At 53.5% G+C, this 25,340-nt stretch overlaps 1 protein-coding gene across 5 annotated transcripts in view; it reads left to right on the top strand.

Annotated features, from left to right (window-relative positions):
• ZBTB16 (zinc finger and BTB domain containing 16) overlaps positions 1-22,636 on the top strand; it is a 187,636-nt gene extending 165,000 nt beyond the window's left edge. For all 5 annotated transcript variants that reach the window (XM_072729761.1, XM_072729762.1, XM_072729758.1 and 2 more), the window contains 3 exons: positions 9,845-10,015; positions 14,839-15,006; positions 16,969-22,636. In XM_072729761.1, the coding sequence (XP_072585862.1) occupies positions 9,845-10,015; positions 14,839-15,006; positions 16,969-17,198 (569 nt within the window). In that variant the 3' untranslated portion in view covers positions 17,199-22,636. The remainder of the gene's footprint in view (positions 1-9,844; positions 10,016-14,838; positions 15,007-16,968) is intronic.
• Positions 22,637-25,340: the final 2,704 nt, after the last annotated feature.

The following is a 25,340-nucleotide window of genomic DNA, read 5'->3' as shown; positions in this document are numbered from 1 at the left end:
AGAAGGCTGTCAGATCAGACTTTGAAGGAGAAATGCCTGGACTACATCTCAGTGGGAGAAAGGATCTTTTAGTCTTCAATAGGCCTAGAATAATTGACTGTTAGAGTACGGGGGAAAAGCTTTCAAGGATCATTTATTTCCACCTTCTTTCTTCCCGTGAGGAAACTGAGACCCAGAGTGGTCTAGTAACCTACCCAAGAGTGCACAGGGAGTTAGTCACTGAGCCGGGCTTGAGGACAGGCCTTCCAGCTAAAGACCGCAGTGCTTTCCATTCTTCGGCCCCTCTTCAATTGGAAGTCTTTGTAGACGTCATAGGAAAGAAAAGGGCGAGAGGACAACAGTGGGGTAATTACCCTAGCCTGTCCTTTCCCCGTCATCCTGACTTCCCATTACATACTTCAGGGGCTCTTTTCCCAGCCGCCTCCAGGACCAGAGGAGTTAGAGACTGAGTGACGGTCCAGGTGGGGCAGCCTACAGAGACTGTGTGTCAGGTGGACGAGGGAGGAACCCCCTGCAGCGCTGTGCGGATTTGCTACCCACCTAGCCTTGAATGTGCCAAGTAGAGAGCCCTTTGCCTTTGGGAACCCAGAGGGTGGACAAGCACATGTCTCTCTTCTTTGAGCTTTATTCCTATAGAACAAACAGTGTAGAGAAATTGAGGAAGGCAGTTCTCTGTATCTTGGGGGAGGAGAAGCTGCTCATGGGTCCCTCTAAGGCAGCACTTCGTCCACCTGTCCCATCCCCCGAGTCCATCTCCTCCCAGACTGTCCCCATCTCGAAGGCACCGCTCCTCCACCACCATGGTTAGTACCTGAGGGAAGCTTCTGATCCCCAGGCCTGGGCCCAGGGGCCGGGCGACTGTAGGCCGCCCCACTCCTCTCAGGGCTGTTGAAGTTGGTCCAATTTTTCAATCGTGGGCCAATTAGTTTCACAAATGGGGGCCCCCGCGGTGCCAGGGCACATTTGTTCCGGGCCTGCGCACTGGCCAGGCCCCATTGTCCTGCCTCCCGCCCCCGTGTGGGCCCATTGTCCTCGCCCCCAGCGGGTGCTGCTTACCGCTGATTTATACGGGCAGGCGTCCTGCGGGCTCCGGGCTGCGCGGCCACAGCTGGCGGAGGTGCTTAAGGCCGCGGACCCTGTGACCTTTGCCCCAGTCCTGCTGTCATTTTGAAAGTTACAGACCAGAGGGCTGCATACTTCTCTGGATTTACTTCCCACCCCAAGCCCACCCCCTACACACACACACACACACACACACACACACACACACACACACACACACACCCTGCCCCTCGCCTCCCTTCCCTCCCCTCCCCCTTCCCTTCTTCCTCCTCTTGCTCATGTAGTACAAGTTTGGATTCACTCAAATGTCTGGAAGGGTTCAGGAGCATGACTGGGAACTGGCTGCAGGCATAGGTGGGAAGGACCAGGAGAGGCAACTGGTGTCTTCTGTGAAGGGCGCTGCTACCTCCCTCTCCTGTGGCTTTTAATCTTTGGCTTCCTTACTTCTCCCTTGCATCTGATGCTGGGGTGGGAGGAATGGAGGACCACGTTTCCAGCAGTTTGACTTCTTGCAGTTGACTTTGTCCTTGGTGCCTTTTCTGCCAGGGACCCCATACTACCCCACCCCACCCCACCCCCAGAAAGCATAGCCTACCAGAAGGGAGATCCAACAGGCAGGCGGTCATGTAACCTGTAACCAGGCAGCAAAGCACAGATCTGGTCCCATTTTAACCTGTTGACTCCCTCTTACAAACCAAACCCAACTTTCCTCCTCCCTTTTACTTCCTTTCCTTCCTCTCCTGCCCCCTTTCCTGTCTTTCTCCCCCAGTTTCTCCTCCTCTCTGGCTCATTTGTTGGAGTGATTGACAAAATTAGTAAATCCATTCAAGTTACTTTTATTGTGCAGGTCTCAATAAATCCCTTGTGTCCAGGGTCCACCTTACTGAGCTAGTGAGCTGACAAATTTGTTTACTGTAGCTGGAGGTGCCGAGTAATGAAATGCACTTGTGTCTGCAGCTCACTGCTAAACAAATACACAGTTTTCTGGAAGCCAGCAGTGCTAGCTGCTGCCTGAGGATGCAGCCACATTCCCCCAGAGACGAGGAGGGCGTGTGCGCGCACACGTGCATGGGGGTGTGTGCCTGGAGACATGGAATCACTCACCCATCCGTGGCTTCCTTTTAAAACACATTTGAATCAGCTGCTTTAACTCCTCCCTTTTTTGGTTATTCATTGAGAACTCTCTACTCCCTGGACTAATGATATGAAAGCATAACATTCCCCCTTTCCCTTGTGGAAATGGGAGGTTATATAGATTGCCTTCCAAGATTCAAGAAAAGTCAGGAAACGGGGGTAGGAGGGTTTGGATCAGGAGGCTGGAATTGACGGGGCTGGACTGACAAAAAGACTAGATGGTAAGGTTTTTGGCTCCAGGCTTTGAGAAGGCTGGACCAGGCTTCAGGTCCAGGCTCCAGGTTTGAGAAGATGCAACTGAACAGGTGATTAAAGGTGTCCCCGCAGTAGGCGACTCTGTGTGTGGGAGACAAGCCCCAAGTCCCCACACATAGGCTTGTGGCTAATCTGGTTCAAGGCAGGCATCCGAGATGTTTTCTCAGTCTTCTCCACCTGTCCTGGGAGGGAAGGAGGCTGACAGCAGCAAAGACTACGACGAGGCTGTAGTCTGCTAGAGTCTCCCACTCTCAGAAGTGGTTTTTCTCAGGGGTCAGTGGGCTGACAGTCTCTTGGGCTGGGCAAACTGGTCCCTTGTGCATGCAGCCGCTTTCTGAAGAAGGCTGAGAATTTAGGAGCTCAACCCAGATGATCGTGCAACTTGTGCCCACGCTAGCAAGGGAGCTCTTGGCCCTTTCTCCAGTAGATCCCTTGAAAAGAAGCCAAGCCCTAAATGATGGTATAGGGGGAGCTGTTGTCATGGCTGGGCATTCATTTCCTCTCCGTCTGCTCCCTGTCCCTGCCTCCTCCACACCTGTAGCCTTCTACATCCTCTTGAGATGCAGACAGAGCCTTCCTGCCTGGTGTGAGTCAGCCTTGGGCTGTTTGTCTCCGTCTTTTTCTCTTGCTCAGTGGATAATGCAGTTCTTCCGTATTCTCCAACAGTGACCTGTTGACTGGAGTGGAGGGGAGCAAAGAGAAAGACAGGGAAGGGGAAAAGGCAGTAGTCTCAGCGATGGTTTTAGTGTGTGGCTCCCAGGGTTGCCTGCGGCCAGAAACGTCATGCAGAGGAAATAGAAAGACCTGTCTGAAAGATTTGGGTGTTGGGGTGGAGGTGGAGGGTGGGAGATGGTTCTGGCTTAAATCAGCGTTTTCACAACCCCCTAAAGTTGATACTTTCTTCCTCTGCAGAGAAAAAACCCTGAGGGTGGCAGGGAAAGCAGCTGTTTCTTGGAGGGGTGAGGTTAGGTGGGGTTGGACCTGACAAGCCCATCCATGGTCCATGTGCACGCACACAGACACGCAGGCATGCACACAGTCCAGCACATGCGCCAGTCATAGCTAGCTTACCAAAAAAAGCCAGAGTATATTTAGATCCCTCTGCTCTTTTGATTAAGAAACTGCTTATGCTGGAGATAATAAGAGCCTTGTTCCAAGAAGGTGTAGCACCTGAACATCTTTTCCAGCTGTGTACCCCTCTGATCCTGTTCCTTCCTTTCTATTAAAGAGCTAATTGGTATGGAAATGGCACAGGTGTAAACATGAGGGTTTTGTGTCTCATAATTTCAGTCCCGGTCATCACCTGGGTGAAATAAATATCCTGGCTCTATGTCACCCCACCTGCCTCCTGTTCCACCTTGGCCTTGGCTTTCTCCTATTCTTTGGCTATAATTAAACTTGTTTTAAATTGAGAGTCTGTGAGTCGTACATGCCCTACAGCCAAAACTGGCCTCACTGCCCTTGGGGGTGGAGGGTGGATGAGGTGTGGGTCACCACCTTCAGAGACAGAAGTGAGGCTAGTGGCAGCCCAGATATTTGCATGGGCCCTGCCCATGTTACTTAGAACCGAGATTTTCATTCCAGAGGTTATTTCCCTCCATAACCTCTTGTATTACCTCCAGTGACAAGCTGTTTGAGGCAGACACCCTTGGAGTGCAGCTCGAGACTGAGCCCCATTCATTCTTCAGAAGAGGATGCTGTTCTTTGACCTGATAAATTATTTCCTTGGACCGAGGCTCATTTTTTTTTAAAGAGATTTTGTTTATTTATTTGAGAGAGAGAGAGGGCACAAGTAAAATGGAGAGGCAGAGGGGGAGTGAGAAGCAGGCTTCCTGCTGAGCAGGGAGCCCGACATGGAGCTGAATCCCAGGACTCCAGGATCACGACCTGGGCCAAAGGCAGACCCCCAACAGATTGAGCCACCCAGGCACCCCAAGACCAATGCTCATTTATGTGTTCGGTTTTACACTAAGATTTCCAGATGGATTGAAAACAACACATTTGTAGCATTTACATACAGTACTGAGAAGGTGATGGTGGAAAGGGCAGGTGAGTTACGAATGCCATTTTCTAGAGGGAGAAATGAAGCCCAGGGCGGCAGCTACTTGGCCCAGGGTCACAAAGCCAAGCAGGCTGGGCCCCTGGGCCAGCACTGAGGTCTTCTGTGTGTTTCACTGCACGATGTGGTAAAATTGGTCCATCTGTGGTCTCGATCTTTGCTTCTGAGCAACAAGAGCTCAGACACGGAGTGAGAACTGGGGAGTCCTATCTAACCTACCAGACAGACATGAGAGGCCCCAACATGATCAGATGCCTGTGGGTCACCTGGTGTTACTAATTTCCAGAGAGAGTCTTGCTAGAAGTACTCAGTAATGGCTTCATTTGGTCTGAGCTTTTTCTAACTCTTTGTCCTGGGACTGCCCCACCCCCCCCCTCCTCTGCTCTATGTGACTGTCCCACAGCTCCTTACTTATTCTTGTATGCACCATGCAGTTACTGAGTGCCTACTATATGCCAAGCCCAGTGCTCTGTGTTGGGCAATATGAAGATTAAGAGAATAGTTCCTGCTTTGGAGGGCTTACAATCTAGTAGGCAGAGCTGAATGTCAAAAATAAATGCATCAAAGGGTTTTATGTGCTGTAGTCGTGATGGCTTAGAGGAAGAAGATGTTCTTGGCACGGAGTCCTAAATGGTGTAACTCATCAAAGATGCTTCTCTAGAGTCAGCTTCCTGGAAGAAGCAGCCCAGAGTCGATAAAACAACTTCAGTTTGTACATTGTGCAGGGCTGCCATGATGCCCATCCGGGTCATTTGCAGGAGGATGCCCAGCTAAGGGGGGAATGGAGGCTGGAGTCCAGCTGTCTTTGCTCGCCAGAGCTGTGCACCCAGGCGACTATCTTTGTCTGCCCAGAGGAAGAGGCATGATTTTCTAATTCAGACAAAGGCGTCGTCTGGGCTGGCAATGGCTCTGCTACCACTTTATAGTTATAAAGCTTTTGTGCATGGGTATCTCATTTGATGCTCTCAGCAATGACACTGTGGCAAAGGATGAGCAAACTGTGGCCCAGAGAAGTTCGATGACTTGCTCAGAATCACAAGGCAAGTAAGTGGCAGAGCCAAGACCCCTGTGCTGCTCTCGTCTCCTGTGTGTCATGCTGATCAGATGATTTCTGAAGGTTTTCTACAACCAGTGGAGGCTCCTCCTGTCTCCCCGGTGATATCAGGCATGAGGTCTCTTTATAGCAGAGGAAGGAGCACCAGGTATCCCTGCGGCTCGGGCATTGCAAGGAGCAGAGTGTTTTAACACTGCCCGGCCCTCTTGCCCGGCTGCACATTTCATGGCAGCTAATGAATTGCTAATACAATTTTCTAGATAATTTTATTTCCATAGTCCCACATTTTAATGTGTTTCCAAAAGCTAGCATTTATTTGCTTAATCTCCCAGTGTAATAGAATCTGCCCTGACTCATCATACATGCGAACAATCAGCTAGGCAGAAACTACAGCAAATTATTTAATAACTCAAATCTAGTCTCTAGATTTTTAGCTTGCATGCACCAGTAGCTTTTCTGTGTCTCCTCCACTTCTGCCCCCACCTTTTCCTTTTTTCTTTTTAAATATTTTTCCATCTTCTCAGCTGTTGGTCTCCAAGCAGAAGAAAGGGGAGAGTGACTGTGGGGCCTCAGAGACCTCTTCTCTTCATCTCTGCACCTCGGCCAGTATATCAGTGGGCAAGGAGAGCCCCTGAGCCTTGGGGGACGTCCCAGGAAGGGGAGAGGGACCATTGCACGGACATTGTAGCATTTCCTTCCAAAGTGGTGATTATATAACTTGAAACCAGACACCAGGGTGCAGAGATGGCAGTCCGGGACTTTGGGTACACCATGCTTCCCAACTTGAGCCCCTGCGCCAGGTCCTGTCATGCCATCTTCCCCAAACTTCATTTCTCCATTCCCCCTCCTGAGAGTCCCTCCCCTGCTCTGGTCCCCATCCTCCTCTGGTGGCATCACAGCAACCATCAGCTCTCTCCCTGCTTCCAGCTTTGCCACTGCGGTTGGCCCTCACGCTGCCCCAGGGGCATTGCCCTTGCATATGGGTCGGTTCATGCTGGCACCACCCCCCATGCCTGTCCATTCCAGGCACCATGTAGCCTGTAGAATGAAGTATAATCTGTCCTACTCGGTGGGTGATACGGCCGTGGTGATCTGCCCCCCACTGACCTTCCCTGCGTATCCCCATCATCTGGGGCTGTCCTGTGTCCCTGCCCACTCTAAAATTTGCTCTCAGCATTTCCTTCATGTCGCTCCTGTACCCCTCCTTCTGCTCCTTGGCTTCTCCATATTTTTCATTTCTCAAAGCCGAAGTTCTTATGGAGCCACCCTGTCTGCATCCCCAGCTTGTCTGGGACCCTGTTTCTCTGGTTGTTCTCAGTATATCCCTTGTTACCTAGCAGTGCCTATGTTTGGTAAATGTTTGTTGGGTGTGCTAGATGGACACGAAATGGGTTCAAGCCATCCTAAGAAGTATGAATGGCCTGGCTGGGCACCTTTGAGGAGCCTTGGAAAGACCTGGGGGCTGAGTGGTGTGAGGTTCTCAGTGGGCCCTGTTGGGGAGGGAAGGGACCAGCCCACAGAGCTCCTCTGGGCCCGGCATGGTAGGCTTGGAATGTCCTGCTGGGAACGGCACGTTCCCTCTGACCCAGGTACCTTGCACCCTGGGGATCTCAGGATGTCTAAGGAGGAGTCTGGGCTGCCGAAGGGCACAGCTTGGCCCCAAGGCCTGCTCCAGCATACCAATTTAAGGCAGCTCTTTGACATGTGGCTTGATTGGGGCTGGGGCTGGGGTCCTCAGGATGAAAGAGCCAGGGCAGCCATGTCACAGAACATGCTGCAGATGGGCTGCACACTTGGGGGTGTCGACCTGGCTGGGGTGGACACTGGGCACCCACTGTCAGCTATTGAGCTGGTTGCACCGGGCAGACCACTCCCCTCCACCAAGTGGAGCCAAGCATCTCATTACCTCACGGGGTTCTTGCTGGCTGGGGGAGGTGGGAAGGCTTCAGAGAGCTGTACCTTGTGACCCCTGCTGCCAGTCCACTTGATGGCCCAGGTTTTTTCTTTTTCTTTTTTTTTTTTTTAGATTTTATTTATTTATTCATGAGAGACACACAGAGAGAGAGAGAGAGAGAGAGGCAGAGACACAGGCAGAGGAAGAAGCAGGCTCCCTGTGGGGAACCCGACGTGGAACTCGATCCCAGGACCCCGGGATCACAACCTAAGCCAAAGGCAGATGCTCAACCCCTCAGCCACCCAGACGTCCCATGGCCCAGGTTTTCTAATTGTTCCTGGAGTGGGCCCTGGGTGCACTGGGGTTGCAGCGGTGGGCTGTCATTACAATGCCCCTTCTGGGAGAAGCCCAGACGGACAGGTGGCACACCTGGAAACAGACATGCGCCCAGCTTTGTGGCTCTTGAAATCAGATGAGGCATTTCCAAATCCCAGCTCTGCCTCTTCTGACCATGTGGCCTTAGGCAAGTTGTCCAGTCACTCTGTTCTCCCATTTGTAAAAAGGGGGATGAGAGTGCCTGGCTTGTGGGGTTGGATGCAGGTATTCGTGGACATGGATAAAGCACCTGCACATCATCTGTATTAGTTCCTTTCCCTCTGCTTGGCGAGGCAGGAGCAAAACCGTGCTCTTGCTTTGTGTCCAGCCTTCCCTGGACCTGGCTGCAGGCAGCAGCTGCCCGGCCTTCTGAGTAGCCTGCATGGGTGGCCCTGAGGGCTGGAGGAATGGGGGGACCAAAGGGTCTGGCCTTCCCGCTGGTTCATCCTCAACCCAGCCATGAACAGGACTGAGTCGGCGAGAACAGGCCACCCCTCTGCCATCTCCATGGATGGACCAGGGAGGCAGCAGGGTCTTCATGGATTCCTTGTCACCACTCTGCTTCCTCCCCGGGGCACCATGATTCCATGCCAAGCAGCCAGATCTCTACCCTTCTTCCCCTCTGGGCTGTGTTGACGGATGCTGGGCCTGTCTGCCCTTCCCCACTTGTGTCCTTTACACAGGACAAGGTGGTGCAGGGCTGAGCACCGTGATGCTGCCCAGATGCCAGCGGGAGGGGAGCAGCTGAGCTCCCGGGGCAGCTGACATGCGTAGGGAAACAGGATCCAAAATGGTGGGCAACGAGCCACCAGTTGGACTTAGATGATGGGTCTAGATGCTTCCTCACGTGCTGTTGTACCCAGAGCGGCTATGGCTCTGGAGCAGGATCAGAAAGGGGGTCGAAAACAAAGAAAGCAGCTTGTGTTTGTAGGGCACCATGCGGTACCTACCTGTGCTTCTCATCCCTGCAGAGAATGGCCAGACAGCATGAAATGAGAACCTCATGCCACCCATGAGCTTGAAATCCTTAGACAGTTGCCCATTGGTCTTGGGATGCAGCCTAAATGTCTTCACATGGTTTTCAAGACCTGCATATGACCTGGGCCTGCCTCTATCTTTGGCCTTCCCCGCACCGTCTCCCTTAGCTGTGCTGTTCTGTCTGGTGCCCTGATAACTGCGTCTTTTTTCCAGGCCAGGGTGGTCATGGACACTCTCCCCCACTGACCCCATGTGCTGGTTGACATCTATGATGACAGCAGAGACTTTGTGTAGTTTTCCATAGTTAGATCCCCTGTGCCCAAGAGGGGGTCCTCCTTATAGAAGGCACTAGAATAACCTGTGTTGAATGAAGAGACTCTTAAGATGTGTGCTTCAGTTGAAGGGAAAGCTGGTTAAAAGAAGAGGATCTGTAGGGAGCCTCTGGGGAGGATTCAGACCCAGGCAGCCTGGGTTTGCACTGTAGCTCTGCAGCTTCTGAACTCAGTGGCACTTTGGACAAGTTGCTCAGTCTCTGTGCATTTGGCTTATCTGAAAGGCAAGGTGGTAGAGCTTGCCTTCTGGAGATGGGACTTGAGAGTGGTTCCATTTGAACATTGGCTCACACATGCTGTCTTCAATATTGGGATCCCCCCACAGAGGCCATCCGACCTCCACCTCCTGCCCCAGATTCCGAGAAGCCCCTCTGATACACGCCATCTCAGAACCCTGCCTTTGACACAGCACCCCGCACGACGGCTGACTCGTTGTTGTGACATATTTGATTGTCTCTCTTTCTCCCAGTAGACTTTAGGTCCCACGAGGGTGAGAGGTAAGTTTTTGTCCACCATCGGAGCCACACGCTAGGTGCTCCATCAACGCTGCCTGGCCTGGTCCACCTCTGGGTTCGCCGCTGAGCTTGGGGGGGGGGAGTAGAGGCAGCAGCCCCAACACTGGCTCCTGCTCTAGCCTGCATGAGTAGAGCAGAGCCTTGTGCTCCACCCTCCTGAGGCTCTCCTGCCCCTGTCTCCCACAGGCACGGACATGGCCGTCTTCTGTCTGCTGTGTGGGAAGCGTTTCCAGGCACAGAGCGCGCTCCAGCAGCACATGGAGGTCCACGCGGGCGTGCGCAGCTACATCTGCAGCGAGTGCAACCGGACTTTCCCCAGCCACACCGCCCTCAAACGCCACCTGCGCTCACACACAGGTAGGCCTGTCCAGGTGGTGGCTGGATCAGAGTCTCTGGGAATCCACGTCTGGATGGACCTCCTAGGACATCCAATGGAGGGGTCAGGCTGAGTTAGCCCTCAGCCCTTCTTTGCTCAAGGTGGGCATGCTATGGGGGTTCCGTAGCACAGGTAAATGTTAATTCTTGTCCCTGTCCCACGTCGGGGACCTGAGGGTCTCAATCTCTGTGCTCAGCTGAAATGGTACTCCTTAGAAATGCAGGCTCTTGGGTGCCACCCACCCTCAGAATCTTTGACTTCGTGGATATGGAGTAGGATCCAAGACTCAATATGATGAATAAATATTCCCCAAAGATTTTGCTGCAGGTGGACCCACAATGCATTTTGAGGAAAGCCTGCCTGCTTGGTCTCTACCACAGCCCTCACCACTCTCCCTGGCCTCCACCCCATGGCCACATGCTCCTGAATCAGCCTTGGGCTCCTAAGGGAATGTTACAGAAATGGTCCTGCTTGCTCCAAAATAACAGAAGAAAAAAACCCCACAAAATAACAAGCATATTTTCTATACTTGGCCATTAACCTTTAGGGGAGACAGTGAGGGCTTATAAACAATGAGATGATGGGGGAGGGAAAGTAGTTGTGAGTTGAGGGGCCTGGGCCATGTGCCCAGGTGCTGGTTAGTCCTTGCCACAACCTTCTACATTGACCATGAGGGCCAAGAGGCAGATTGCTTTCTCATAGCAGCCTCTAGTCCCCTAGCCAAGGTAATGGGTGACTTAAAGTCATTCCTTTCTCTATGACAAAACTGGGTCTTCAGTGGATAAAAGAGCATCCCTTTCAGAGTCTGCATGTGTCTCCACTCCTGTGTGCTCGATCCCGGGTTTGGAGTGACCATGGAGGCTGGGAAAGGGGGTGGGAGGGACAGGGAGACAGACAGGCAGACTCCATATCGGAGTATACGACAGAGTGTATGCTCATGTCTCTTGGAGACGGTCTAAAAAGCTGAGTGCCTCAAGACAGGAATGGTAGGACCCTCTCCCTCCTCATTCCTGGGTCTTGTCACAGCTCTGGGATTAAGGATGTAGGCCAGGCCTTTCTCGGGTGGCAGGCTCTGCCGACTTGAGGGAGGGGCTTTGCTCACCATGGACTGAGCAGGCCTGTCCTGCCAGCAGCAAGTGTCCTCATCAAAGAGCCTGCCTGGACTCTCACTTTTTGATGCCATTCACCTGGGGGGAGCATATTGCCTTAAGCATCACCTGATTGGCTTGGAACCATTTGGGTTTGCTGGCACAGGAGGAGGTGAGGTCGCAGAGGGGAGGGCCCGACAAGAAAGGCTAAGGAGAAAGGGGTGTCAAGGAGGACTTTGTCTATAGTGACTGCGTATGGATCCCTTGCAGATAACACACACTATCCTGTCCACACTTCCCCCCCACTGGGTCCCCAAGTTCAGCCTTAACAAAACGGCCAATCACCTTTCAGCCACTTTTGAGCATGCTGCTAGGTCAAATCAGTTGGGTTCATAGGACTTGAGTCATCCCATCTGCTACGTCCACCCGGGATATGCCCTGCTCTGCCCACGCTACCTGCTAGGAGTGCAGGCATCAAAATATCACCTGCTCCTGTGTCGTCATGGTGCAGACCTGTGGGGAGGGGCTCTTCCCAGACATAGTTTGAGAGAAGTACCTGTTTAATCTAGGAAACATGGACATGTGTGCTGCCTATGTGTGTGCACACATGCACACACACAAACATGCATCGATTTTCACACCAGTGAGGCCCAGTGCACATAAGCCCTGTACAGGCCAAGCACACCCCCTACACAATGCCTCATTAATATTCCATTGCTCTTGGCCCACTTGCTGCCGAGGCCGGGTGTTTAGCATCGGCAGCTGTGTTTGGTAGGTTAGTCCAGCCGCGCTCTTGGCATTGATGGATCCCTGACTCACACAGCTCATCATATAATAAACTCTCAGCTGTGCTAAGGGGAGGGGCCGCTGTGGAGGGGCCTGGCCAGTGCCAGGGAAACCCCCAGGTGAGGACAGGCCGCTGGGGTCACAGATGCACTGGGCAGGCCAGAGGGGCTCTAATTAGTCTCGTTTGTCCTGCACTTAATGTCAAGCTCATTAAAGAGGCTACAGAGTTAATCAACATACCACAAATTGGATTTTGAGTTCTGCAGCCAGTTTTGTGTACATTATGGCAACACTGACACCATTAACTCTCGGGGTGAGGATTTTAGGCTAGGTGCTCACCATGCTTCGAAGTGCGTGCACGCGTGTGTGTTCATGTGTGTGCGTGTGCTTGTGTGTGCGCATCTTTTTTTTTTTTTTTTTTTCCCTTCAAAGTTCTTTTCACTCCTTTCCCTGGGCTGACTCTGGAGATTTCCTATTTAAACTCATTTAACATGTGATCCACTTCATAATTAAATTCATAAAAATCTGATCAAACAAACCTCTCTGCTTTAACCCTTTGTTTTTTAAACTCTTAGGGCCCCCCTCTGGAGGGGAAGGCACAGACGGCGGCTCCCTCCCCCCCCTTCAGTCGGGTGGCTGCCGATGTACGTTTTAATTACCGGCTCTCGTTGGAAGTCTCACGTGGCCCTTGCTTTATTTATTTATTTATATCTTAATGAGGATACTGAATCCTTGATTAAAGTCGTTATCGTTGCCAATTCGGCAAGGAGGGGGAGTCGGATGTCAACGAGGCGGAGGCAGGGGGGAGAGCTGTGTGCAGACGTCTGCACAGAGAGAGTAGCACGCGGCACAGGCCTGCGCAGACTCGCCCTTACTCAGACGCACAGCTAGTGAGGACCAGGGTCTGCATAGACCTCTACTCCCCCTGGGTTTGGTGGGGCTGGAGGCTGGGGACCAGGTGGTCTGTATGGCCCTGGCAGGTGCCGGGAAGCCCAGGATTTGGTCTGTCTCCAGACCTGCCCATGCCTCTGAGCCAGCCAGGGCTGTACCCTGTAGCTTGGTGAGAACCCATGTGGAGATGTGGTGTTCTGCTCTTTCAGCTTCTCCTGTCTGACTCCGCCTGGGAGTGCTCCCAACCACCACTCTGTGTCTTCAGAGCTTCTTGCAGAGAGCGAGCCCGCAGTGAGCAGACCCCAGCATCCACTCCCCACAGAGCCTTAAAAACCCTTCAGCACCATCAGGAGAGATGAGAATTTATGTGGGGACGGGGGCCTGCGTTTGAGAGGGGGGGAGGTTTGGTTAGCGGCCTGAGGAGGAGAGAGACAAGAGAGTAAAATATCATTTTAAAGAGGAAGTGAAGGCATAGGCACGCGAGTCTATAACGAGAAGGACAATTTATGCCCAGGCACGAGTGCAGTTTGACATGGGGATAATGAAAAAACGTAGGTCATTGTGGATGACTTAAGCCTTCAGCAGCCGAAGAAAATGTATGAAATGCAGAGGACATTACACGGTTGGCAGCCCCGCACATCTGCAGAGGGACAAGTGAAATACAGTGGGCCATTCTTTACCATAAACTGTGGTTGTTGGAGATGCAGCCCAGAGAAATTGTAATTACAGTGACAAGACGAATCAGCGATATTTAAATATTCATGAACAAAGTCTGGGGTGATCCATCTATCTTTATTGTCTGTGCCTTCACTCCTGTAATAAATAAGTCGCCGAAGGCCTCACCTTTCAGCCCCCAAAGCCTCCACTTTGGGTACAAAGCAAAAGATGGTGGATCCCAGCACCCCACCCTCTCACCCTCCAGGGGGCTAATGGGTGCCACACACAGAAGGGAGGCCGACGGCACCGCTTCCAGGCCTGAGCATCTGCCCTGGGTCGTCCGTGTGCTACGTACCCAGGCAACAAGGATCGACAAGTCTCCCTTCTGACCCTCAAGGTGCTTCCATCCTCAGGGTACAGTGTGCGTGGCAGGAGAGACAGGGCTGTGTGCAACTTAGCCATCTGATAAGTTATCAAGCGTTCAGACTCCAAAACCAGATCTGTATCCTGACTCAGCGGCTTATGAGCTATTTGACCTTAGAGATCAGCTAAGCATCTCATTCTTCTCATCTATATGATGAGAATTGTGTGTTTCTTGTCAGGTGATTGCAGCGATTACATGATAAGATGTGTGTAAGGCTCCTAGCATGGTGGTGAGCCTTCAGCAGGTTAGACCATTCCAATTAAAAATTCCCATAAAAATGATCCTGCTGCTAAAATAACAGAGTGCTAGGTATTTCTTCTCTCTTAGGATAGAAGAAAGCGACTCCGTTTACCTGGGTGGGAGGCGTTGAAGGGAAACTTCCAAACCATGGTGATGTGTGAACTGGGTCTTGAAGGATGAGTAGGAGTTCGTTGAAGCAAGGAAAGAGGAAATCAAGCATAGGGGATAGTTGTTGTAACTGTGGAGCGAGGAGGGAGCACAAGGCATTTGGGGGACAGTGTGTTCTAGTTCCCCAAATTGGAAGGGGTTTTTTTGAGGGCAGGAGAGGCAGTCAGGCTACCTATGAGAAAGGAAGAGGGTGGCAGGAGAAGTTGGGGGGCAAGGTGTCAGCCCACGGGTCTGCCCTCCCCTTGTGGGGGTCTGCTTTCTGGGGTCAGCTGTTCATCCCTGAACCAAATGGGCTTTCTCTTCCTGGGATTGGCCCTTGACCCACAGATGAACTCTAGGCCCCTGTAAAGTATGGACATGTGTGTGCATACAAGCTCCCTGGTTCCCACTGGGTCCCAGAGAAGGCCACGGGTCCTTATATGTTTTTGAAGAACGGTGGTGAAGATAGGCAGTCTCATCTTCTTGGTGCATTAAATGTGCCCTGCCACCTCTTGAAGAGGGGATGGGGGTAGGGGAGACGAGGCTCTGATCCAGCCTTTTGTCCCCACAGGCGACCACCCATATGAGTGTGAGTTCTGTGGCAGCTGCTTCCGGGACGAGAGCACACTCAAGAGTCATAAACGCATACACACGGGCGAGAAACCCTACGAGTGCAATGGTTGTGGCAAGAAGTTCAGCCTCAAGCACCAGCTGGAGACACACTATAGGGTGCACACAGGTATGGAGGACTGGTGAGGGCACCCCAGCTTGCGCGGGGACCTGGGTATAAGTGGCAGGGGGCAGGTGGTTCTCCAGAGCAGCCTGGGTGGGCATGGTCCCAGGCTGAGACGGAGAGTGGAGCGTGTTCTGGGAAAGGTTAGCACGGCCCAGGCGCCACTGCCCCCTGCAAGGCCGAGGGACACGTTGCTAGTGGATCACAGCACACTTTCCAGGAGCCCAGACCCACCTTCCAGGCAGCCGTACCAACAGTGCATAGATGACTTCGATCTGTGAGCCCTGAATCGGGGTCAGGTTGGCCTGAAGACTAAAAGCAAACGCTGGGCAGGGCTTCTTGTTCCTGGGGGCTAGGGGAGCACTGAGTTAGGTTAGGATGAGGGCTGGGACGCTGGGAGTCAGATCGCAGACAGATATATTCACAGACCCCTCTACCTGTATGATGTTTACCATTTCAGAGGGCCTTCACATTCTTTTTTATGTAAAAGAAATAGGATCGGGGCATGGGGTCTGAGGACAGAGCAAGGGGAAGTGGCCATAGTGGCCAGAATTGCCAGACTGGGGGGTGGCGGATGCTGGAGCTGGCCTGCACCAGCTCATGGAAGTCCACCTGCATGTCTCTCCCTGACTCCCAAGTGCAGCCACATCACCTCAGACACGGCCACAGGCAAATGCTACAAAATTGGGCCTTTTTGGAGAGTTAGTTGTTAAACATTTACCAGCAGCACCCTGCTGGTTGTGGCTTTGGGGTGGGGGGGAGGTGGATATTCAGAAGGACTTCCTATGAGGATAAGAGGTAGTGGAAGGTAGTGGAATCTAGCAAAGTAGGAAGCCTCCTCTGATCATGTGAAACAGCTGTCCTGACCTGGGGACAGAGGATGGGGGGAGAGGTGACCTCAGACAGGTCCTGCTGGCCGAGGGGCGAGGATGCATCCACAAGCTGCGGGGAGAACAGGGAAGCAGTAAGGAGAGGGAGAGGATGCTGCGTTATGGAGCTCTGCTTTCTTGCCCCCGGCCTGGGCCAGAGGAGAGCCTCAGGTGCTTGTTGCTGACAGCCAGAGTCACTCCGAGCATTTCCCAGAGCCCCAGGGCTTCCTTAGCCCCCTGCTGGGGATGTGACCTGGTGAGCGGATCATTAAATGCATCGGTGGTGACTATTGTAAATAGCGGGTCGATAGTTAGATCACTTTGGCTGTTCATTACTTCATTATTTGCTGGGGCCTCTGCACAGAGGAGTATCGATAGCGAGATGGCTGGCCAGTTAATTACTGTATCGAAACAAGGTTCCCTCACACCCTCTGCTCAGCTCCAGGGGACTCTAACTGGCAGGAGGTAGGGTGGGTAGCAGCTAGGGTGTGGCCAGGCACTCCCAGGCTATGTGTCCCTTCCCCATCCTGGCCCCCCTGGGAAGGCTCAGGGTCCAGGGGTGGCTCTGGGAGCCTCAGGGGAATAGGCATCCTGGATGGAGCATGTTTGGAGGGTGGGGTTCCCTCACGTTCACCCCCGTCCTCCCCACCAGCTATAGCCCTGAAAGGACCCTACGCCTTGTTCCCCTGAAAGGAGCTGTGCTGAAGAGCCGTCCCTAAGGGCTTTTGGGACCCCACTGCCCCATTTCTAGATTCCATATCCTTTCTTTGGAAGGGAAGATTCTGGGCCTTTGGGTTCAGAAGAGTAAGGCAGGGCTAAGGGGGTGCTGAGCAATACTGCAGCCACTGAGATCAGCAACAGGGAAGTGCCACGGAACATGCAGCTCCAGGTGCGCTGGCCACACTGCAGGCGCCCAGCAGCTCAGTGGCTACCATATTGGATGGCGCATTCTTCATCATGGAGAGTTCTAGAAAGTGCTAAACTGGAGGGAGTCTCTGGCAAGCCTGAGGGTGGAGCGAGGGCCCAGAGCATCCCTGTCCCCGGGAGGCCCTCACACCCTCTCCCTCTGTCCTGGCTCTCTCCCCCCTGCCCCCCACAGGCGAGAAGCCCTTCGAGTGCAAGCTGTGCCACCAGCGCTCCCGGGACTACTCGGCCATGATCAAGCACCTGAGAACGCACAACGGCGCCTCGCCCTACCAGTGCACCATCTGCACGGAGTACTGCCCCAGCCTCTCCTCCATGCAGAAGCACATGAAAGGCCACAAGCCCGAGGAGATCCCCCCCGACTGGAGGATAGAGAAGACTTACCTCTACCTGTGCTACGTGTGAGGTGGGGCCACGGCGGGGGACGGGCAGCCGGGAGAGAAGAGTTACAGCAGGGTGAATTTGATGACGAAGGACTATGTGGAAAAAAAGAGAAATAGAAAAAAAAAAAGAAAAAAGAAAAAAGGAAAAAAAAGAGACAAGAAAAAAGGAAACCCGATAGCTGTCTGGCCTTGGAGACTCTGGGGCTCCAGGTGACCTGGAGACCCTGCCACTGCTCCTCCCCGGGGTGCGAGGGGCCCTGTGTCCCTCCTTCTGGATGGAGGCTGGCCTCATTTTCTTGGGTGGGGGGTGGAGGTGGTTCGTTCAGCTCAGATGATGGTATATTTTTCTCTTCCCTCCACCCAGATCCCCCCTTTTGCATCCAGAAGTGGAGGCTAGGAAGGGGGTGAGCCAAACAATCTGCCTGTCACCCTGTGACTGAGTCCTCCAAAGAGGGGGGCCCAGGGCAGGGAGGGGGTCTGCAGGTGGTGGGGCTGGGCCAGGTCATAGTTGATGGTCACACGGCAGCTCTGGTTTGAGGGGGGCATATGGGGGTGGGGGGCTTTCCTTCTCTTCCTATGACTCAGTTTATCTGTTGTTCCCCCTGCACCACTACCCCCCCCCCGCCCCACTGCCACCCTGCCACGTGGGGGTGTCCCCTCAAGATCTTCAGCAGCCTCGCGGCTGTCGCCCCACCCCCAGCTCCTTGTCTCCCCGTGACTCCTGTCCTCCAAGGGCAAGGGCACCCTGCCCCTTGTGGATGGGGGTCGGGGGGATGGGGAAGCAGCTTCCTCCTTACCCAGTTCCCTAGTGGGGAGGGGGGCTGCATTTGGCTCCAGAGCCCCCACCCCACCCTCGGCTTTCTGAGAACATGAAATAAATGGAATTCCCCACCCTAGTCAAGCCCAGTCATGAGCAAGGTTCCTGCTGATTTGCTTTTGCTTCCAACACAGGAAACATCACTAACCATATACTGTCCCACCAAACACCAACACCCATCCCTGCAGCCCCTATTTCAGTCCCTAGGAGAAGGCTCGCCGTCCGAGGGAGGGATGTATACATGTCCTTCTCCACTGTGCCCTCCGCCCGAGGAAGGGGACACCCCAGCCACCAGGGGCTGGGGTAGCTGGCCGGAGGCAGGGGGAGTTGTACTGGGGACCCCCGCCCTGGTGCAGAGAGCAGCACAGAATTCCTGGCTCTCAGGGCGCCCCCCAACCAGTCTATAGGGAGGAGGAAGGAGAGGAGGAGGAGTTGAAAGCGCTTTGGCCTTTGTGTTATGTTTTGCATCTTTTCCGTGTCCCCTGTTCCCTTGTTAGCACATTGTACTTGAATTACCTCAGTTTTTTGTGACCTCATGAGCTTTTTAACCCCTGTATCTCTTTTTTGGTTGGGGGTTGGAGGAATAGGGAGGACGTTCTTTTGTGTTTCTTGTGTAAATTAATAGTTGGTTTAATAGACTTCAGCTGGCCTCGCCCTCCCCGTCCTAGCCGGAAGATGCTGCACAGAAAGGAGTACTCAGGATCTGAATGCAGGAGCCAAGGGGGGGTGCGTGGGGGGCAGCAGAAGGTGGGCAGAGGGGAGGGTGTGTCGGGGGCATGCTGGCTGGAGTCTCCATTGGCTCTGCCCGGGGCAACCTCCCCCACGCCCTCTGCACCCAGTAAGGCTTCAGCCTGAAACACTCTGGAGAAGATTCCACCTTTCTCACAATTTGCTGGGTCATTTGGGTCTGGGGGGCCCCGTATTATTCAGATCCTGGCAACTGCGTGGCCCCACCTCTGAGTGTGCGATCATTGCCAAAATCGGTCTCTTTTCAGGGCCGGCGTGGGGATGAGCCAGCCTTTGTTCTGTTGCGTGAGGGTGGGGGTGTTGTTTTTCTAAAAGCTACCTCTTATGTTCCTCCAATTTTTCTTTTGTCCCCTTCACGCCTCCCATTCTGCTGCTCTGCTTCCCCCCCCCCTTCCCAGCCTCCCCACCCTGAATTTTGGAAAGCACATTTGCAATATTTGTGTTCACTTTGGGATGGGCCCTCTGTTTCATCTCACGGCTTTATTTGTAAGAGTTGTGTGCGTGTGCGTGTGTGTTCGCGCATGTGTGTGTGTGTGTTTTCTTTCCTTTCTCTCTCTCTCAGAGAAAGTTGTGGCTGCGTTTTTGTCTTAGGTTTTTTAAAAGTGGTTTCGGGAAGCGGTTTTGGGGAGAAGGCTTGTGAGGGCTCTAGGGACGCCGGAGGGATGGGTGCTGCTGTGACCACCCCCCTGTCCCTCGGTCCCAGCCCTCCAGTCCTTCCCCCACAATCTCGCCCACCAAATCTGAAGGCCTTAAACATTGTGTGTTGGGGGGTGGGATATGAATTTGGGAGACAGTGTCACTCGACTGTGGATGGGGGATGATAAGGTAGGGAGGATGCGATATTGCAATTGTAATAATGAGTTAGTGCTTTGGAAAGGAAAAAAAGTTAAACTTGAAATATGTGACTAGAGCAGTTGTCATGTTGATAATGTGAAAAGAGGGGAATTGGGGGGGAGGGGGCAGTCTGTAAGAAATCGTTATGCACTATGCTTCCTCCCCCAGTCTGGGAAGAAGGGGTACTGCTGGCCCTTAGGGGATCTGTAAATCCCAGAAAACAATATTTTAACAGCAAGATATCATTCAACTTTGGTGGGGAAGGAAAAAAAAAATCAAACTATTCCATAGACCTAGCTGACGCCTCTCACTCCCCGCCCCCACCCACCCTTCCCACGCAGCCTGGGTCTCCTGCCCTATTCATAAAAGCTGAGAGGGTTGAGCTAATATTTACAAATTGTAATATTTTTGTAATGTTTGTTAGTTCCTTTGTCAGTTCTACAGGACCTTGCCCTTTCTTTTTTGTAATGTGAATAGGAAAAAGAAAAAAAAAGACAAAAAAAAAATCCGCCACCACCACCACCACCACCACCACCACCACCAAAATATCCCTTTGTACGTGTGTGCGCGTGTGTGCTTTTTGTGTGTGATTGTGTGTTAAATCATGCAGTATTGTTGTGATTTGGTGTTGCAGCATTGGACGGTACTGAGTGAGCACCTGCCTACCCCCACCACCCCCGAGGGACCCTAGTGGGGGAAGTGAGGACAGAGGGGGTCAGGGCAGGCTGGTGTCTGAAGGATACTGGGTGGGAGATGCCCGTGCTGGCTTCTGCTCTCCTTGCCTCCCCCATGAAGCCTGGACACCCTGCATAGAGTCCCAGCACGCCTCTTTGCCAGGTTCCTACTTAACAAAGTCATCCTGACCTTGCCAAGGCCTTCTCAGCCTAGCCAGGCCTAATGGCCAAGGTGAAGGTCAAAAATTATGTGGAGTCTGTAGATGTGTATGGAGTAAGGGGGCTGTGGAGACGAGGGAGGGTGGAGGGCACCGTCTCCCCAGGTGAGAGCTGAGTGTTCTTACTTCCCTCTTCGTCCTATCATCTGGCCCCTTGGCCACCCGCTGCCTTTAGCTGTGGTCCTGCTGACAACCCTACTTGCTACTGCCTTATCCAGCATAGCAAAACTTCTCCAGCCCGGGAGGTCCGAGCTGGTTAATGGTCCCTTTCCAGTGTTCAGCTCTCACAGGCGTGTCCCTTAATGCTTTTGGTGACATTTCCCTGTCGTGTGCTCTTTCCCTATTCCCTCCTTCATTCATTCAAAGCATTAAAATCCTATGTGTATATAGGATAGACAAATATATAGAGATATATATATAGCAAGAGAGAGATATAAAATAGTAAATATCATTGCTGCTTTGGGCTGCTTTGGAGGAGGCCACGGATATGGGGAAGGTAGATCTGGGGTGTAGGGGTGGGTGGGGAGGCCGGGGGGCCCCCAGTGTCTCAGTACAATCCAGGGATGCAATGCAGGCTTGTTTAATCTTTGTGCCTGAATTTCTCCATGTGTAGAAAACAAAACAAAACTGCTGCAATTTTTCACAAGTGTATGGTACCCTTCTTGGATGCTGTCGGTACCACCGGCCGCGGGGGTGTTCAGGCCCTTCAGAGAGAGGGCCATTTGGCTGACCTCCTTGCAGGGGAGCGAGCGGTGGTGGGATGGCCTTTGGACTTTGTGCACAAGAGCTGGCGGGGCAGGAGGAGATTTGGGGGTAGCTCCCTGCAGGCCCAACAAGAGTGAAAGGAGGGGGCACCAGATGTTAGAAAAGCAGAAAAAGATCCGACTCTGTTCATTTTCCCAGGCCTATGTTCTATCTTTTTCTATTCCCGTCTGGTTTCCTCTTTTCCTGGAGCTTGGTGGCGGCACTTACCTGGATATTTCAGTAGGAGGGGGAAGAAGCCAGACTGACCCAGCTTAGGGGCGCTGGTGGGTGGAGGAAGAGGCAGAGAGCCGGCCGGGAGAGGGGTGCAAGACAGACCAGGGAGGCTGGGTCGGGAAAGAAGGGTGGAGAGAGGGGGGTGCAGGTCCTGCAGGCCTGTCAGCTGGCGGCCCTGCCTCCTGGGGTCCTTGGCGTCCCACTTTGCAGACAGGGTACCAGCCTCCTGGTGTGTGTCATAGGCTTTGTTCACATAGTGTTATGCATGATCTTTGTAAGGTTAAGAAGCCGTGGTGGTGTACCATGACATCCAACCCATATATATAAAGATAAATATATATATATATGTATGTAAATTATAGCACTGAGGGCCCTGCTGCCCTGCTGGACCAAGCAAAACTAAGCCTTTCGGTTTGGGTATTATGTTTTGTTTCGTTATTTGTTTGTTTTTGTGGCTTGTCTTATGTGTGGTGACAGCACAAGTGCCAGTCCGATCGCTCTGTATTACAGAATAGTGTTTTTAATTAATTGATGTTCTAGTTCATGTCTACCTCAGCACCTCCTCTTAGCCTAATTTTAGGAGGCTGCCCAATTTTGTTTCTTCAAGTTAACCGGTTACTTTTTTGTACAAATCTCTCTCCCCACCACACCTATCCAGGTTCCCCTCCCTGCCCAGCCCCTTCCCTGTCCCCCTAAGCCCTGTTCCCCCAGCCCTGCCCCAAGCCCTGTTACCCCAAACCCCACCACCCAGCCCTGCCCCCCGCCAAACCCCACCACCCTAAACCCCGCCACCCCAGCCCTGCTTGCCAGTCCTACCTGTTTTCATCCTGATGCTGTGCCCCTGATGTTGTGCGGTCCTGGTCGCAGCTTTTCCGCATCTGCCTTCGTTCCGTGTAGATTGATGCGTTTCTTTGTAATTTCAGTGTTTCTGACAAGATTTAAAAAGGAAAAAAGAAAAAAAAAAGAAAAAATGAATTTACTGCTGCAGGTTTTTTTCTCTCTCCATGTGTCACTAAGTGAAGTTTGTGCCTTCTATAGCAAAGAGAATATTTTTTACATCCTACTAACAGTAGATTTTTTTGTAGTGAACATTTTTTGTATTTTTATTTATAAGTCTCATAAGAAAAATAGCAATGTTCAGTTGTATACCTTGAATCTGCAGTTAGAAGAGAATAAAGTTAATTCAGTTGTCTCTGGTTTGAAGTGTCCCCTTTTTTCTAAAAAAAAATTGCTTTGTCTTTTCTGCCTTTTCTTGGGTGGTTAACGCTAGAAGAACTGAGATTTCTGGCTGGGGATGGGGGAAGAGAACACTCTGGTGCAGTTCTGTGGCCCCTTATGCGGTATTTATGAGGCACAACGAATTTTCCTAATACTTTTTTTAGTTCAAAAGTAGCATTAAATACATTGTGACTTGATCCTTGGAACAATGTATGAAGTCAGCACTGGTCAACACAGACGTTCCTGCAGCGGCTCATAGCAGTGACTGCTGTGGGCCGTGGGAATGCGGCGGGAGCAGGACGGACAAACCGCTGCCCTCAGGGAGCCACAGAATCCACTTGCTTGGTTGCTTGTGCTAGAACTTGCTCGGGATCACGGGGTCACGCAGCTGGTGAGTGGCAGAGTCTGAACTAGTATCTGGATCTCCTGATACCGAATCTGGGTTGCCTTTCCCAGGTCCCCAGACCTGGGGCCCTCTACCTTATAGAGACACTGTTGACTTCCTGAAACTTCTCAAAGAGAAGCTGCCACCCAATTTCAGGTCCCTGGGTCTGTGGCCGCCAAGCCCGCCAAGCCCGCCAAGCCCCACGGAGGAAGGAGATGTTCACAGAAGGGAACAGGTGGGAGGTGGGGGTTCAAACCCTAATCACCACCGGCAGACCAGAGCATGGCTCCCCCTGCGTCCCGGGCCTGCCTGCCTTCCTCTCCAGGCGATGGCAGCATTGGCCTGCTTGTCTAGAGCTGTGACACCAACTCCACCTGATTCTGGACACACTGGCCCAGCGCCTCCGCCTGACGCTGTCCTACCTGGAAAGAATCGGCCCCCTCACCTGGAGCTAGGGATCCTCCTGAACCACTGCATAGCCCCTGCAGGGTGAGCCCAGTGCCAAGCCTCAGGGGCCCCCTGGCCTCTAGCACCCTCCCCGACTGCACTCTGCGGTCCCACTCCCCAGCCTGCACCCCAGGAACGCCCAGCAACCCTGCCTGCCCAGGGCCTGGACTGGAAGCCCGGCTGTCCAACCCGCAGAGGGTTTTCAAGGCCTGTGCGACCCAGGCTTGCCAGCCCAGAGCCACCTGGAGCCGCCCTTCCCTGGGACAGCCCGGTGACCTCCGAGGAGGAGGGGCCGCAGTAGGGCAGCTCCAGCCCCCTGGAGTCGGCTCCCCTGACTACTTTCTTCCCTCCCCTTCCCTCCACTCTGCCCTTTCCTTTCACCGCCCCCATCTCTCTTTATTCCTCTAACCCTGTCTTTTCTCGTTATTTTTTTTTTTTTGAGGCTCCTCCTGGCCTTTGTATCTCCGTCCCACATTCTTCTTCCTCTCCCTACAGTGCTCCTCTTGGAAAACCAGCCTCTGCCAAAAATATCTCGGGTTCGCTTTTGAGTCTCTGCCCCCGGTGCTCCGTGCGCCCCTTTCTTCTGCTCCGGTCCCTTCTCTGAGGTCCCCCAGGCCCCCGGCCCCTCCCCCCGCCCCTCCCCCCGGGCCTCAGCTCTCTCTTGACAGATGGGAGGGCAGCGAGCACTCCCTCTTTAAAACAACATTTAATCGCCGTTTTCTGTTCTCGGACATCAAAGCCGGGGCTTAGGCGCTGCGCCGGGGTCGCTGTGGTGTGGGCTCCCGGTGAATAGTGGCTGGGCTGAATGGGCTTTGTGTGGCCGCTGGGGTCTGCCTGCTTTACATGCTCTTTGACCCAGATATGATCTCATGGAGAGAAAGGGGCCCTGGCCGGGCCAGCCTGAGAACGTTCTGGGGCCGGACTCCGTCCCCACCCTCCCACCCCTGCCAGCCCGGCCCAGCTGCCCTCTGCCCCCGGCCTGCAGCAGCGGCCACCTCCTCCAGGACGGCCGGGCCTGGACGGGCTTGCCGCAGGAGGCGCTCTGCTGGGGTCAGGAGAGGGGGCAAGCCATCGAGGGAGGGGCTCCGACCCTGCCCAGCGGGTTTCCAAGGACGGGGATGAGGTGGGAGCCCCCCGGGTGACACACGAACAGTGTCCCTTCCTCGCCGAGGCTGCTCTGGTGCAGGTGGGCACGCGGGTCACATCGTCTCCGCCTTCACAGCTGTCTTCCCAGCCGCTCTGGAGAGCTGCCCTCCTGCCAAAGGTGGCACAGCAGAGGCCCGGAGCCAGCGGAGGCTTGCTAAAGACTCCAGCAAGTTGTGGCGGGTGGGAAGAGGCAGATGGCGAGCAAAGGCTGAGGCCAGGCCGTCTGTGTCCGGCTCAGCCCGGCCAGGCCCCCCCCACCTGGCTGCCTGGGGAGCCCCTCGCTCCCCCCTCCAGGAGGAGGAGAGGGCCTAGGAGCACTGCCCCCAGGGGCTCCGCCTCCCTCTGTGCCATCCTTGCTTTACGCTTTGCTCTGCAGGAGCCAGAGGGATTTTCCAAAAATGCAGATAGCGTCATGGCACCCCTTTGATTGAAGTGGCCGGTGGGGACTCTAAGGATAGGATGGAGTTGCAGCTCCTAACAAGGCTCGCAACACCTTCAGTGACAGAGCCCCTGTGCTCACCATCCCAGCCCTGTCTCAGGATCACCCCTACATTCTGTGGCTGCCCCCCCCCACGCTCCACACCAGCTGGACCATGGGTGGTTCCCAGAAGACCCTGCGCTCCGCGTGGGCCTTTGCACATGCCGTGTCCTCTTCTGGGGACTGTACCCACACATGTGCCCGCGCTTCAGTCTGGCGGTC

The sequence above is a fragment of the Vulpes vulpes genome, chromosome 12 (assembly GCF_048418805.1).
Source record: "Vulpes vulpes isolate BD-2025 chromosome 12, VulVul3, whole genome shotgun sequence".
NCBI lineage: Eukaryota > Metazoa > Chordata > Mammalia > Carnivora > Canidae > Vulpes > Vulpes vulpes.
The sequence above is the reverse complement of the archived record's forward strand: the minus strand, read 5'-3'. Positions and strand labels throughout refer to the sequence as shown.